This window comes from Vulpes vulpes, chromosome 12 (genome assembly GCF_048418805.1).
Source record: "Vulpes vulpes isolate BD-2025 chromosome 12, VulVul3, whole genome shotgun sequence".
NCBI classification, from domain to species: domain Eukaryota; kingdom Metazoa; phylum Chordata; class Mammalia; order Carnivora; family Canidae; genus Vulpes; species Vulpes vulpes.
This window is the reverse complement of record NC_132791.1, coordinates 47,570,917-47,587,125: the sequence shown is the minus strand read 5'-3', so window position 1 is coordinate 47,587,125 and position 16,209 is coordinate 47,570,917. Positions and strand designations below refer to the sequence as shown.

The following is a 16,209-nucleotide window of genomic DNA, read 5'->3' as shown; positions in this document are numbered from 1 at the left end:
GAGATACAGTTTTTTTCAGAGGTATGTCAAGGATCTGTGAGTTTATGCTTATGTTTGAAAACAATACTAATACATAAGTCTTAGCAGCTGGATTCTGGATTTCCTCTGCAAAATAGGCTTTACAGCAAATCATACGTATACTACAGTAGCGAGTATGCATTACATTCAAAGATCTTGGTTACCAATGAAAAGCAAAGTCAAGGTAACTAAGGCTCTCACATTATTTTAGAAACTGACCTCATTGAGACTTGACACACTAAGTTTTAAAAATACTTTCTATGACTTTGTAACAATTGCATACAAAATGAAAATTCACATAATATTAGATTCCTCTTTTAAATATTAAAATAAAAGGCTTTTGGCAAAAATTAATTTTATGAAGAAAATTGATATTTAGTTTTCAGTTTAACAGTCTTATAAAACTGATTTTAAAAAGTCAATTTAACAAAGTCATAATTGTTAAAGATGATATCAAAGCTTAAATCACCAACATGCTAAATACTATAAATAAAAATATTTCCTAATTTTTTTGCAACTACTACTAAATAAAAAAAATCTAAAAATTCCCCTACATGCCAATTATATAACCACTATAACACTACAGTAGGGCTAAGCATAAGTTTTCCCTTTGATTAGACATAATGATGCAAATAATATTACTTGGTTTTTCACTTTTCAAATTCTTGCAGGCTTAATCATGACATTTCATGATTTATGAAACATGACCAACTTCAAGATTTCAAGGTCTTAAGTAGCTGAAAAAAGTGGTAAAGGTCAATAATAGATGCTTTTAAGCCAGTTCTTAGTTGATTTTCCTACTCATAACACTATTTATGTCTGAAGCACCTGACATGCTTTTTTGAAAAAAATAAGAATAAATAAAATAGTAAGCTCTATCATTTAATCCTCACAATACCCTATGAAGTAGGTACTATTATTACCTGACTATACAGATAAGGAATTGGAGGCACAAAGGGGTTAAGGATACAGAGTTAGTGGTAAAGCTGGCATTAGAACCTATATCGCCTGGTCCCATAATCCATACGTTTAACCACTATGCACATTACTGGTATCCACCTAGATCCACTGAATCAAGGATGAAATCTTGGAAGATAAACCCAGGAATTTTCATTCTTAATAAAGGCATTAGATTATTTTTATGCTATCTAAAGTTTGAGAATCACTGACATAACTCTTGGAATAAAGGGCACAGATATGGTTAGTCCTTTTATAATACACACAAAAAAACAGATCCAATCCACCATTTGAATATCTATAGTGTATACCTTAAATAAAGGTGGGATAATTATCTTCTTAAACTGAGATACAGATATTAGGTATACATGTAAGTAAACATGGATTCCTCCTAAGCAAATAGGCAGACAAGGTTAATTTCTAGCTTTAAAAAAAGTCAACAAAAACACTACCAAATTAAAAAGTAAATGAGGGGTTAGGGTGACTGGGTGACGGGCACTGAGGGGGGCACTGAGGGGGGCACTTGACGGGATGAGCACTGGGTATTATGCTCTATGTTGGCAAACTGAACTCCAATTAAAAAAAAAAAAAAAAGTAATTGAGGCCAAAACAGGATTCACTCATTAGACTTAACAAAAAATAAACTTCACAATTTAATTCCTCAACACATTTATCTCTTAGCATGTTTTTAGAATATATACTACAAAGAAAACCTTCCAGCAATATTTTTCTATAAAGTATTTTTATATTTAATGCTAGAAATGTGATCTTTAAAGAACTTGGATAAAATGAATAATTTGCAGGGGCACCTGGGTGGCTCATTTGGTTAAGTGTCCGACTCTTGGTTTCGGCTCATGTCATGATCTCAGGGTTGTGAGATCAAGCCCCACATCAGGTTCCTTGCTGGGCATGGAGACTGCTTAAGACTGTCTCTCTCTCCCTTTCCCTCTGCCCCATAGCCCCCCTGACACCTTTCTCTCTCTCTCTATTAAAAAAAAAAAAAGAAAAAAAAAGAAAAAAAGAACAATTTGCAGAATCTGAAATGCTTTTGCGAAGGAAATAAATTCACTTCTTTATTATATAATAATCAGTGTCTTACATGTGGGGAATTTCCAAATAATCAAAGAAACAAACTATATAAAGTTCTTTTGAAAGGCAAAACTGTAGGTTTCATCCATAACAAAGTTTACTAGTAACTAATACTGTCTTATCTCCTGTTCTTTATTTGAAGCAAATGATGTATTTCCTAGGAGACAGCTGTCAATTTTCTTTTTTGAGTGATACCATGGTATTTGTATTATAAACTAGGCATAAGAACCAGTTCTCATGAGTCTATTCCCCATCCTAACCACACACACACACTCTCTCTCTCTAGGACACCTTAAGAACCAGGAAGGGGATTTTACTTATTTATTTTAAACACCTCAATTTGGCAAAACGCATACTTTCACTTTAAGTTTCTGAGAGTGGTAAGCAAATGGTCAGTAACTGATAAAGCATCACTTAGTACTGTGCCTTTCTAATTTTTTTGCTCATGACCCATAGTCAAAAATATATTTTACGTTGCATGCAAACACAACATCAAAACCAAACTTTCATGAAATATTACCCTTGCTATATCTGACACAATCATAATTTCTTTTCTATTTTAACTGTTAGTTTAAAAAAGGAATGCTGGTCATGTAATCCACTAGATTAATTTCATGCCTCACTAATAAATACCATTTGCCATTTTAACACTGTCTATGCCACTTATAACATATGAAAGTCCATCCACTAAGACAGGAATGGAGACAAATATCAACAGCAGGCCAGATCTCTTCTGAGATTTATATCCCTGGACCAATATTTTAAGGGATTGAGAGGGAAAGTGAATGGGAAAAATAGCATAGCAGAGGCTATGATGATATCAGTGACAGAATGACCATATACTATTCAAGTACTGAATGAGAGATACAAACAATAGAAAGGCCTCCCAGTAAAACAGTAAATACATATTTTTCACTAAATATTCTGTAACCAAGGTTACATTATATAAAATGATTTTGTAAAAATGTTTTTAATTCATTCTAAGATCATTAAAAATATTCTATCATAAAAAACTAAAAGAAAATGTCTATTTTCTTTCACTGCTTATTTAAAAATATTAAATTTTTACTAATCAACTTCTATAAAAACACTTCCAAAAATAAGATTTTTACTGAAATGTAGGTCTACATTTTTGAATAAATATATTAAATTAACATTACAAATTACCAATATTTTCATAGTTATTACTCCTTTATTTTTTTTCTTGACTTGAGACCGACAAAAATTAATTTTAACATCACTTTTATTTTTTGGCAATTAAGTGTTAGGTTATAAAACCTTTGGAACTGGATTGGACACAGTAATGCAAAGAAATTTTTTAAAAAGAATCATTTGAAGAAAATACATCTTTTATAAAACAGGAAATAAAAGTATTATTTAGAGTTAGATTCTCTATTTATCCTAGTACCAGCTACAAATGAAAAACTCTTCACATAATAATATAACAAATATACTTTTTTATTTTTGCAGAAATATTTAAAGACCACTCAATTAAATGTTACTTAGTATTCTCTCTGAAGTTCATATATAGCTAAGAGTTGAAAGATTTGTTTTGAGCTAATACATCTAACCATTTCTACAGTGTTCAAATAAATGAAAGTAAATTGCCTATTTACAATTACGCTTTGTTCTTGAAGAGTTTCATGTACACATTTATTTTCATATATAAACACTTAATATATAAATATATAAATGTATAAAATTTATAATATATAATATATATTCTATTAAACTACTTCTGCACAGCAATATAGCATATTAAAAAAACCAAAGAAATTTTTGGCTATCAAGGACGAAAACAGAGGTAAAAAATATTGAAGATTAAATCTTAGCTATGCCTTGCACTTGAAGGGAAAAAAGTCAAAGATGGAAACATTTCATTGAAAGTATGTGTGTTACAGTGGAATTTAGCCAATCTCTTGAGGAGCAATATAAACACTAAAACAGAAATTTAAACTAAAAAATGCTAAGACAAAATTGAAACATTACCTGAAATTCTGGTACAGTAGGTGACTTTGTGACAGTTTTCCTCTTCTTTGTGATTGCTTTTTTAGATATGGATTTTTTTCCTTTCAAGATTAAAAGAGAAAAGCTTCATAATACTGTTTATAGCACTTCATTAACAAAAAACAAATTACATAGAACCTTGAAAGTTAAAATATAACAGATGGTTGCTAGTGAGTCAAATAAAAATGATGAATCAAAACAAGTCCTAGTAAAAGCAAACATTAAACTATAACTACCTGTAACAGACATATTAACAAACACGGGTTTCTTTACATATGAATGAAACTATCAAAATCTGCGATGACTTGCACAGTATCAGAATTTACTGTAATAAGATTTGGCAAAAAAATGTCACATTACTACTGCTTAGTTAAAATCTAATTCACAACTTAAAATGATATTACATAAGGAAAAAAAAAACTTACCTTTTAACAATGACTTCCACAGTTGGAAACTTGCATAAAACTATACTCTGAAGACTATGGTCTTAAGCCAACCTAATGTGAAAATCCTCTCAGCAGCTTAGGAAACAAGGTTTTTCTATCCCTTTAGCTCTGCACTCACCTAATGGGCTGGGCTGCCTTTGAAAGTATTCAATAACCAGATTTAAAACAAAGTAAAGATATCCCTTTAAAAAGTGCAACTAGTCATTTGTGCAATCAGAAAACACTGGGGAAAAAAAATCCACATTCTTGAAGAAATCTAATTCATACCATAAACTGAAGTATATCTACTCTGGTGTATTTAACATGACAAAAGAGATACTATATGCATATAATCTCTATTTTTTGAAAGGAACATCTTAAATTATGTTTTGTTTCCACTTGCATTTAGCAAAAATCAGTAACAAACTGGCTGTTAATTATTCTACAAACATGAGATACAGGGCACTGGACAACTGATGGGGAAAACAAAGAATTATAAAATGGAAACCCTGTACTGCAGGAGATGAAAATCTATGTAGGGGAATAAAAAATTAACCGGAAACACTTAAAAGTTAATTTTAGTCCACAATCATTTGTAAACTAAAACCAGTTTAAAAGTTACTATTTTTTGCAGAAGGGAAAATGAGTACACAAAGTAACTCTGTTCAACACAACCCCTATTGCTCCTTTCTAAGTATTCTATATAGATTATGATCTGTCATGCAAACAGTCCATTTGATTGCAACATTTTATTCAACTTGTAGGCACAATTCCATTTACAATATAATTGTATTTTCTTCTGTATTCCCTTTTTAACCATATCACAGAACTATAATTTGATAATTTCTAACTTTTGACTCAATCAAATGCATGTATACTATGTCCGAACTACTACAAATTTTGAGTTACTGAGGTTCACATGGATTTTACTGTCTTATTCTAATAAGTATCAACTGCTGCCAAACGACATTTACTTTTAATTAAAATGACCTGTCATATTCAAAACCCTTATCACTATTATTTGTTTCTGTGCTTACACAGAACCTATACCAAAATTAAGCTTCTACAAAATTAGGTTAGGGAGTGGTCGGTTTAACCAATATTTAGGGAGAAGTGATTAAATTCCTGGTATCTCTATAATACAGCTAGAGTAATTTCTAAACTGGGTGCAATAGATACCTCTGAAGGTATCTCATGACTCCAGAGAGAAGAATGCCTTTCCTCTATAAACTACCATATTTTAAAGTTCATAGGAAAAGATTTAATCGCCTCACCGAGTCTGGGAAAGTTATAGAAACAATTTGAAGGAGATGAAATCCTTCCTTACCCTCCCCTCCCCCTCCTCACAGCACCGTTCTAATTAGCTTTTTAAAAATCATTTGATTTTGTTTTTACTCATAAGCACAAGAGGTCACCCTTGATATTCCCAATAAATTCCATATTGTAGCCTCATAGGCACTAATATCAGGTACATTTTCAGTTAATTCTAGAAGTCACTCTTATTTTAATGGATTAAGCACCTCAAATGGTTACTGGGTATTTCCTTTCACCATATCATTAGTTTATTTATTTATTTATTTATTTATTTATTTATTTATTTATTTTCATTAGTATATTTAAATGTGATTAAGTAAACAGAAGTAGTATTCTGGTTTAAGCTTGAGTTTTGGAACTAAACTACCTGAGTTTGAATATCAGTTCTAATCAACTATTAGCTGCAAGTTACTTTATTTCCTTGTGTAGTTTTTTTTCTTTTCCCTTGTGTAGTTTCTTGTGTGTTTCTTATCTAGAAAACAGAGATAATGATATCACCTACTTTCTTTATGAGAATTAAAGGAATTAAGACATGTAAAGAACTTAGACTACTGTTAATCACATGGTTAAGTGATTGTTATCTCCCTTAGGTAAGCCATGATGATAAAGGTCTAAACCAAATATTATCTTTAACCTTCTTCAAATTCTTTTACTAACTTACTCCTGCTCTTAGCCCTTCTTGCTCATATGTCCTCTGTGCTACCACTCTACTTTGTATGTATATTAGTGTAACATTTATCATGCAGTATTATAATGATTTGTGTTTCTCGTTCTTACTAGGCCGAATTATTAACAGAAATCACATTATTCATTTTGTATTTACAGCATTTTTCATTAAAGAAGTTATGAGAAATGATCCTTAAATAGAATAACCCTATTTTTCTATTTCAACAGAAATTTCACCAGTCTGGAGATAGGAAAAGGAAAGCAGGTAATTGTCTATAATTCTTAGGGCCCATCTGAGTCCATTATTTTTTTAATAAAGAAAACACTGACAATAAATAGTTTACACAATTTACCAAAGAGTTTTATAACATGATCTAGGAGTGGTAGTAAGAACACTAACATTTATTGAGAGCCTATTATATATCAGACATTTAGCAAGATAATTTATGTAAATTATCTCAGTTAATTCTCAAAACAATCTTCTAAGGTATGCAATACCTCACTTTAATGTGGGATAACAAAATTTAATGTGGGAAGATAAAAAATATTCCTTAAGTTACCCAAGTGTTACACTGTAAGTAAGCACCATAGCCAGGGATTCTAACTCCAAAGTCCAAGTTCTTTCCATTATGTAATTTACCTCTTGAAAATCATGGTTACCATTTATTGATTCCTATCACATGCCATGCACTATGTTAGTAGTATGCATTTGCTATTCCAATTAATCTCTGTTAATGATTGTAGCAAGGTAGGTATTACCTCATTTTTCACAGATAAAGAAACAGACCACCAATAAGGTAAATAAACTGATAAAGGACTTGTAGCTAATAAGCACTGGAACATATATTTGCACTAGATCTGTCTCACTTCAAAGCTGTGCTCTTTTTATGATAAAATACTGCATTCCTTCAAATGTTCTGCAGGAATGTAATCTGCTTCTGATTGATTTTCAGCATCTCTTTTGGTGAGAAGATTTGCATATACTATTAATATCTTCATTCTATACCCTCATAAGAATTTGAATTCAAATTTTCTGTATTCTTCAGTAAAAATCTGCTCTTCCTTTTTATTATACTACTTTTAAAATGGAGCATGGGAAACTACAAAACCACATAGCCTTATGTGGTAATCTGTTTTTATTCCATGGCAAGATATATACAGGCAAGTTACATACTGCCCCCCAGTGGGCTTCCATTCCTCTACCAAGAGCTTGATCATATTACCCACCTCCACCCCCCACCTCCACTGCCCTAAGTCACCTGGTCCCATAAAACAGATTACAATTCTCAGATCTAGGATTGTACTAAAGTCAGAAGTCACTTTAAAGCATTTACAGAATTTCAACACAATTCTTGGGCCTAACACATAGACATGGGTAATATAGTTTTAAGAAGCTTCCTTAGGCTGCACTTGAACACTAATTACTAGGCCATATTAAGTTTTCCTTATCTATTTTCCAGGCACAAGTTGACATATGGCCTAGTAATTAGTGTTCAATGCAGCGTAAGGAAGCTTTTTAAAACCATAACCGCTATAGTAAGGAAGCCTGACTTGACAGAAAAACAATATAACTAAAAATATATTTTACATTTTAACTTAGACTCAGAATTCTAGTCTTTCAGAATGTGGGGATACACCTCTTAACTAGAAAAATGAAGATGTGCCTCAGTTTTTTAATTCTATAAAATCTATATATTGGAGAATAACAATAGCATTTAGTGGAGTTTTTATGAAAATTAAATGAGACAATATGTATAAAAAAGGCTTAGACTATTGCCTGGTATACAGTTAGCATTACAAGTATTAGCTTTTGAAGAGGAAAAGAGCAGAAAGCATTAAAGTAAAAGGACAAGGTGTTCTATCAGTTCTTTCATTCTCTTGTATCTTGGCACCTTAAGTTGGTCCTCTAAAAATTTTCCTATGTGTATCTAAAGCCACATAGAACCTGTAGTTAGGTTCTATAATGTTTATCAACAAAATACTGTGAAATTTCTTATAATAATGGGCCTGGATGTGATCCAATATTGCAGATTACATTGCTGTCTCAGTTATTCCCTATAAAGAAGCTTACTGCTTTTTGCACATTAAGTCTTATTTTAAGCTCATTTCCTTGCACTGGGCACCTGGTGCAATTATTTAAAATAGCACTGCCTGCCCAAAAAGAGATCACCCCAAATTGGCATATTCTTCTCATCATTCAAACTGCTTCTAAAACCTCAACTTTGCAACTTTTTCCTTAAGCTTTTCTGTGTTTTTTTTTTCTTCAGTGATACCAGCTTAATTATACCTCCACACTTTTGCTCGTATTAGTAACCAATTTTCATTTATCCCATCCCCATTATTTTTCAGTCCTTTATCCTCCGTGAAACCTTCTGAGACTACGATAGCACACTGATTTACCCTCTGCTTGATCTTTTATTATATACTTAACAATTATTAAAACAAATTACTTACCATTTCTGAACCTTAGTTTACACACTTATGAAAGAATAACATCAATTGTCTTACTTATTTTAAGCAGTCTAGAGAAGCTACCACAAAATGATTTCATTAAAAATAATGACCATGTGAGGAGGGGGAAAAGACCCTCCAAACCAAATTGGTTTAAACGAATAACTTAAAACACAGTAAGCTTTTTCTAACAATTGATGTATATTTAATCATTTTGCCTATTTTTTCAGATTTTATAAAAAGCTTTCTAACTTTTAAAATCTACTTGATTTCAGCCAACTCTACCTGCTCTACACAATCTATAACAAAACATCAAGAACAACCAAAGGTTGGTTAAATAACTACAAAACACACATGACAGAATCCCATGCAGTCATTTAAAATGCTACAGAAATCTATTTATCACACAAAGATATTTACAGTATATTGTATGCAGAAAATAGACCGTAAAATGGTATGTATTAATCTAATCCTATTCAAAAATAAAAATGCTTGAAAAGATACAAAAGACATATTAAGGGGTTAAGCTCAGTTGTATCTGAGTTAACCATATCATGTGTATTCATGTATTTATTCAACAGATTCTTAAACAATGTGTTGTGCTAACCTTCTGTCCTCAAGAATGTTATAAAATAAGAGAGACAATTATCAAAATAATCTAGAAATAAATGCAACCATTATAAATAAATTTTACAAATTTTATAAAGTAGAAGTATATGGTGCTATAAGCATGTACAACAGAAACTATTCCAATGTTTTTCTCTTCTATAATGTTTCTAAGAGTAAGAAACAGACTTAAACACTTGCCATCAGGGAAATACAAATCAAAACCACAATGAGATACCACCTCACACCGGTCAGAATGGTGAAAATTACAAGACAGGAGGATGTGGAGAAAGGGGAACCCCCTTGCACTGTTGGTGGGAATGTGAACTGGTACAGCCACTCTGGAAAACTGTGTGGAGGTTCCTCAGAGTTAAAAATAGAACTACCCTACGATCCAGCTATTGCACTGCTGGGGATTTACCCCAAAGATACAGATGCAGTGAAATGGCAGCACACCTGCACCCCCCCCAATGTTTATAGTAGCAATGTCCACAATAGCCAAACTGTGGAAGGAGCCTCAGTGTCCATCGAAAGATGAATGGATAAAGAAGATGTGGTCTATATATACAATGGAATATTGCCATTAGAAATGACAAATACCCACCATTTGCTTCATTGGTCTCATTCATTTGGGGAATATAAAGAATAGTGAGAGGGATTATAGGGGAAAGGAGAGAAATGAGTGGGAAATATCAGTGAGGGTGACAGAACATGAGAGACTCCTAACTCCTAACTCTGGGAAACGAACAAGGGGTAGTGGAAGGGGAGGTGGGCGGCGAGATGGGGTGACTGGGTGATGGGCACTGAGGGGGGCACTTGGCAGGATGAGCACTGGGTGTTATGCTATATGTTGGCAAATTGAACTCCAATAAAAAAATATACCAAAAAAACCCAGGCTTAAATAACCAAATTAAAATGAACTGAAAAATTAAGAACTAGAAAGAAAACTCTGAAAAATAGATAAAAATGCTTAAAAGTTGCAAAACTGCTTCACAGTGCTCTAAAATTATCAAATCATTCTCAATTGATTTTTCTTTGTACTTTCTATTAAAAATTATCTCCCAGCTACTAAATGCAGAGATTCTACCAAAAATTAAAGCCTGTAGTAATGTAAGATGGATATTAACTATAGATAGAATTTAGTTCATCCTAAGTGAAGATTCGTGGATGACATAACTTATCCCATAGCATGTTCTACAAGAATGCTATTACTTGAAAAAAAAGTTCTATGTTCAAATAAACTTGAAAAATGCCAGGTTAAACAAAACTAAACAGTTCCTTTTCTTCAAGACTTCCCAGTCCTTAAAACACAGGCCCAGAATCACCTATCCACAGTTCTTAAGTTCAAAGAGTTCTCAAAACTGGGACACCTGGGTGGCTCAGCAGTTGAGTGTCTGCCTTTGGCTCAGGGCGTGATCCTGGAGTCCTGGGATCAAGTCCTGCATTGGGCTCCCTGCATGTAGCCTACTTCTCCCTCTGCCTATGTGTCTGCCTCTCTCTCTCTCTCTCTCTCTGTGTGTGTGTCTCTCATGAATAAATAAATAAAATCTTTTTTTTTTAAATGGTTCTCAAAACTAAAGTTTTAAGAATAATTTATATGGTAGCAAAACCTGAACAAACTGTTCTATGGTTCTTTATCGTCTTTATCTCATTTAATCTATTCACACATTTTTCTGTAGAAATTATGTTTACTTACAGGTGCTACCCAAACTCAACAGGAGATGTAACTTACTAAACATATACATCATAATATCCTTCTATAATCTAATGATTTCTGAATTCCAAAACATACCCGATACAGGAGTTTTGTAAAGTGCATGGACCTGTACTAATGCACAAAGTGAACTTATCAGAGGAGGATTTCCACATTTTCCAAACTTGTCACCATGGAGCCCACTTTTAAAAAGACTGAAAGAGGAAACATTGAATTAGGGTTTGCCCAAAACTGACTGTAAAAAGCCACAATGTCTCACAACTAATAAAGGAGCCCAGGGCAAAGCCTCAGAAAGACAAGTGTAGAAAATGATCTAAAACAAATGTTTTGTTGTTGTCGTAACATTTTATGTAACACTGTTAGAAGAGAGTTTAGTATCTGATAAAGAGAGAATGGGCATATGCTTACCCAGTACTATTAAGGGAAAAAGGAACTGTATTTGCCAGATTTAAGAATTTTTGTTACTGAAGACTTTCTAAAATTTGCTCTGAAGATAAAATTAGAAAGTATAGAGGCAAGTGCATTATTTTATTTCATACCTGTAAGACTTCTGTACCCACCTAAATAAACATGCTCAGAGAGGGTACATAAATAACTTGCTGAATTTGCTTCCAAGTTTTTTTCATTCACTCTTCTAAAACTGGACATGAAACTCCCACAAATTTTCTCTCTGATCTACAAATATTCTGAACTTCCATTTAAAAAATGTGGTAACACTTTAATTGCTTACAATATAAATTCCTTTTAATCCAATGCCAAGCAGTTAATATTGGTATAGTCTGTATAGGAACTACATCAATATCTACCCCTGTAAGTCATAATCACCTTAGGTCATGAATAAACACTTAATAAAAGGTTTCAGATGACAATGGTAATAAATAATACAATATTGCATACTTATGTATGAACTAGACAAATAATTCTAATTTAAAACAATTATTTAATATTTTAGAGGCTAACAATTCAAAGAGAACTTGCCAAATCAAACTAAATTTATATAACTTAATGGGTTATTATAAAAGTTAAAAGGCTTATTTCTCAAAGTTACTTTAAGCAACTGTAGTTTTTCATCACCTGGGTCAATGTAGACCACTTTGCAATTTTCAGTTTAACAAATTAAGCCTGTTAATAGTACTTTTATGCTTCCTTATCAATGATACATTACATATTATAAAATATATTTGATTGTATTTATTTAAATAACTAAGATATAACAGTGACTACATCAGCTAAACAAAATTCACTCCCTCATTTGCCAAATTATTGAATTATCTTTGTTACTGAGCAAAGACATAAAAACTGAAATCCAGAAATAATGATGATAAACCGAAACTCGTTTTAGTGAACAAGTTTTTCCCAACCAGACAACTTTTATAACTTTTTAATACATGGAGTTAATCATCTGTTTTTATCTCACATATCTTCTCGACAAACAAGACATAAACTGATTAAAAGGCAAGCAATAGGAAAAGCAAAAACATCTGAGTAAAGAAAAGATAGAACAACCAAGCATTGAAGTATTGGTTCCTATCATTTATGAGAAGTGGTTTTATTTTTTCTTAGTATTTTTTCTTAGTATACAAAACCTCTTCTGCTCTGGGTTTTAATCATGTGGCAAAATATAAAACTTCACCCCTTAAATACACACACACACACACACACACACACACACACACGCACACTTTTCATTCTATTAGAGTCTTCCATGATGCCTAATTGAAAGAATAACATGAAGTATGCTTAAATGTAATCCTCACCCATTTGTGTTAGCTTACCGGATTTGTGCTTCTTGTGTTTTGCTTTCTTTTTGATGATCAGTAACTTATTCTGGATCTCAGGTTTGTAAGATTTGAATGCCAGAGAATGAAGATTTTCACGCTTTCTCTGTAAGTTTTCATTTAAAACATCTTTCAATTTCTTTTTTTTCTTTTTCTTTTTTTTTGCCCTCATTTTAGTTAACTTGATTTTCTTGTGACTCTGCTCTAACAGAATGTCCCTTACAACTTTGTGGCAGTTAATTTCTGGATGATCACTGTGACTTCCATTTACATGTATTTGGCAAGATTTTAGAGCATTTTCTTTTAATGGACTGGGTTCAGGCTTTACTCTGGAAGCTTCACCATATTTTTCTTGATTTTCTATAAACCTTATTTCACCTGGACTAAGAGGCTCTCCAAAGCCAGTAACTTCCCCTGGACTCCCTGGTTCCTCTAAATTTTCTTTATAACAATCAGTTTTTTTAATTTCACAGGGCCTGTGAATTCTAATTTCACAGCTAGATTTCACATCCATTTCATCAGAGATGTCATGATTATCCAAGTTCATTTTAGTAGAACCCCAAGTTGCATCAAAATTAAGTTCTTGCTCTTTCTTGAAGCCAGAGGACAGGCCTCTACTACACCTATGTTCACCATTGCTTGTACTGACATAGTCACACTTTAATTTCTCCAGTTTAATCCGAGGTACTCTTTGTATTTTAATGGGTGGAACTGGAAATTCTGGGGCCTGAAAAGGTCTCTGTTTATAAATCCGTACATCTGCACCACAAAACTGTGGAAAATGCACATAAGCATTTTCCAAATAATCATAACCAAGGATAACTTCCCTGCATTCATGAATAGGCTGTCCAAGTACAGCATCTTGAACTTCTTTTTGTGTTTCATAAACAAAGTCACAGAGACCCTTAAGTAACCACACTTTTTGGTAAAAAGGCAGTTCATGAAAAGGTTTTTCTTCCAATGGATTAACTTCTCCAAGAACTTTAAAAAACTGAGGACATAACCCAAGCTTTTCAGCACAGTTATCGGGATTTTCAGTCTGCCCTACAGCAGTGTACCACTGCTGTACTTTCTGCCTTAGTGCTGCTTCCCAGGTCCTATAAGGCAAAGTAGGTCTTCGATGTAAGGTAGGTCTGCGATGAGGAGGACTTAACAGAGAAGTCATTATTTTAGAAAGAAAAGCATTACACTGAGGCATTAGAAGACAACGTTCCAGTTCGTAAAAGACTATTTCTGGCAAATTTAGAATTTGCTGGGCTAAACAAAGAAAATGCCCAATAGCTGGAATTTCCCACAAAGTCTCCATACAAGTTGGAGCTGCTTGAGCTAGTAGTTTTCTTTCCCATTCTTCCATTTCCTTTTGACTAGCTTCTTCTGCTTCTTTTCTTTCCTGCTCCCGAAGCCTAAAGAAAATTTGACAAATTATACTCTTATTAAAATAGAAAATACTAAAAATACTAAGTTTTTAGTGTCACATTAATCTTCAGTTAACAAGGCAACTAGCTGTTCCAGGTTTTAGCATCAGAACAGTGTCCCATTAAGATGTACACTCTTTGTCTTCAGATGACGAAATATACATATAATTTGATCCTGGGTTTTATCATTGACATAACTGCCACCCAAAGTAAAATTCTTCACCTTATGATATGTATAAACTTCCAAATAAATGAAAAAAATTTTTTAAGCATATTTATTAAACAAAAGCATAGATTACTTTCTAAAAGTAATATGTTGTCATTTAAGAGCTAAAAAGGTATTTACATCCTTCGACTCCATAATTCCACTCTTAGAAAATTATACTAAGATTGTATTTGTCAGGGCTAACTGGTCAGTGTTAGCTTTTAACCATATGACAAAAGCAAAATTATAAAGAAGTTGTACTATTAGAAATAGAACTACCCCATGACCCAGTAATTGCTCTACTAGGTATTTATCCAAAGGACACAAAAATAGTGATTCGAGGGGGCACATGCATCCCAATGTTTATAGCAGCACTGTACACAATAGCCAAAGTATGGAAAGAGCCCAGATGTCCAATGACAGATGAATGGATAAAGAAGATGTGAGACAGATAGACAATGAAATAGTACTCAGCCATCAAAAAGAATGAAATCTTGCCATTTGCAATGACAGGGATGGAAGTAGAGTGTATTATATGCTATATGAAATAAGTCAGAGAAAGACAAATACATATGGTTTCACTCGTGTGGAATTTAAGAAACAAAACAGATGAACATAGGGGAAGGGAAGGGACTTATTTTATCAAATAAAATAAGATAAAAACAGAGAGGGAGGCAAATCGTAAGAGACTCAACTATAGGGAACAAACAGGGTTAGGGTTGGTTGTAGGGGGTGGGTGGGTGAGGGGATGGGGTAATTGGATGATGGGCATTAAGGAGGGCACTTGATGTAATGAGCACTGGTGCAACTGATGAATCACTAAATTCTACCCCCGAAACTAATACACCATATGTTAACTAAACTGAATTTAAATTTTAAAACTTTTTAAATAAAGAAAGAAAGGAAGAAAGAAGTTATATTACACAACTGGGAAATAAGCTGGCTATTATTATGTAGCCACATGATCTAAGGGACGTACATACCCAAGAGAAATGAAAAGACCTATCCCCACAAAAACCTGTATATGAATGTTCATAGCATGATTACTCACAATAGCCAAAGAATAGAAACACCCCAAATGTCCATCAATTGCGCAATGAATAAATAAAATGTGGCATATCTGTACAATAGAATATTTGGCAATTAAAAAGAAAAATAAAGTGCTGATATATGTTACAACACAGATGAACCTTGATACTATGATACTAAGTGAAAGAAGCCATCCACAAAAGACTACATTTGTATAATTTAATTTACACGAAATGTCCAGAAATCTATGGAGATAGAATGTAGGTTCATAGTTTCTTAAGATTGGAGAGCTTGAGGGAAATGGAAAATGGGTATTTTGGTTTTGTTTTGAGAATGACTTGTTAGTAGTCTTTCTTTTTCCAGTGATGAATGTTCTAACATTGACTGTGGCCATGGGTGAACAAGTCTGTGCATACAATAAAAGCAACTGAATTTTATACTTTAAAATAGGTGATTGTATGGTGCATCAATTATATTTCAATGAAGTTGCCAAAAAAAGAAAACATAAAGTTTGGGAAGGAGAAATAACAGCAAC

At 32.9% G+C, this 16,209-nt stretch overlaps 1 protein-coding gene across 3 annotated transcripts in view; it reads right to left on the bottom strand.

Moving 5' to 3' along the window:
* BRD10 (bromodomain containing 10) overlaps window positions 1-16,209 on the bottom strand; it is a 116,052-nt gene that overhangs the window by 40,356 nt on the left and 59,487 nt on the right. For all 3 annotated transcript variants that reach the window (XM_026001359.2, XM_072728403.1, XM_072728405.1), the window contains 2 exons: window positions 13,023-14,428; window positions 4,054-4,133 (listed from right to left, as the gene is read on the bottom strand). In XM_026001359.2, the coding sequence (XP_025857144.1) occupies window positions 4,054-4,133; window positions 13,023-14,428 (1,486 nt within the window). The remainder of the gene's footprint in view (window positions 1-4,053; window positions 4,134-13,022; window positions 14,429-16,209) is intronic.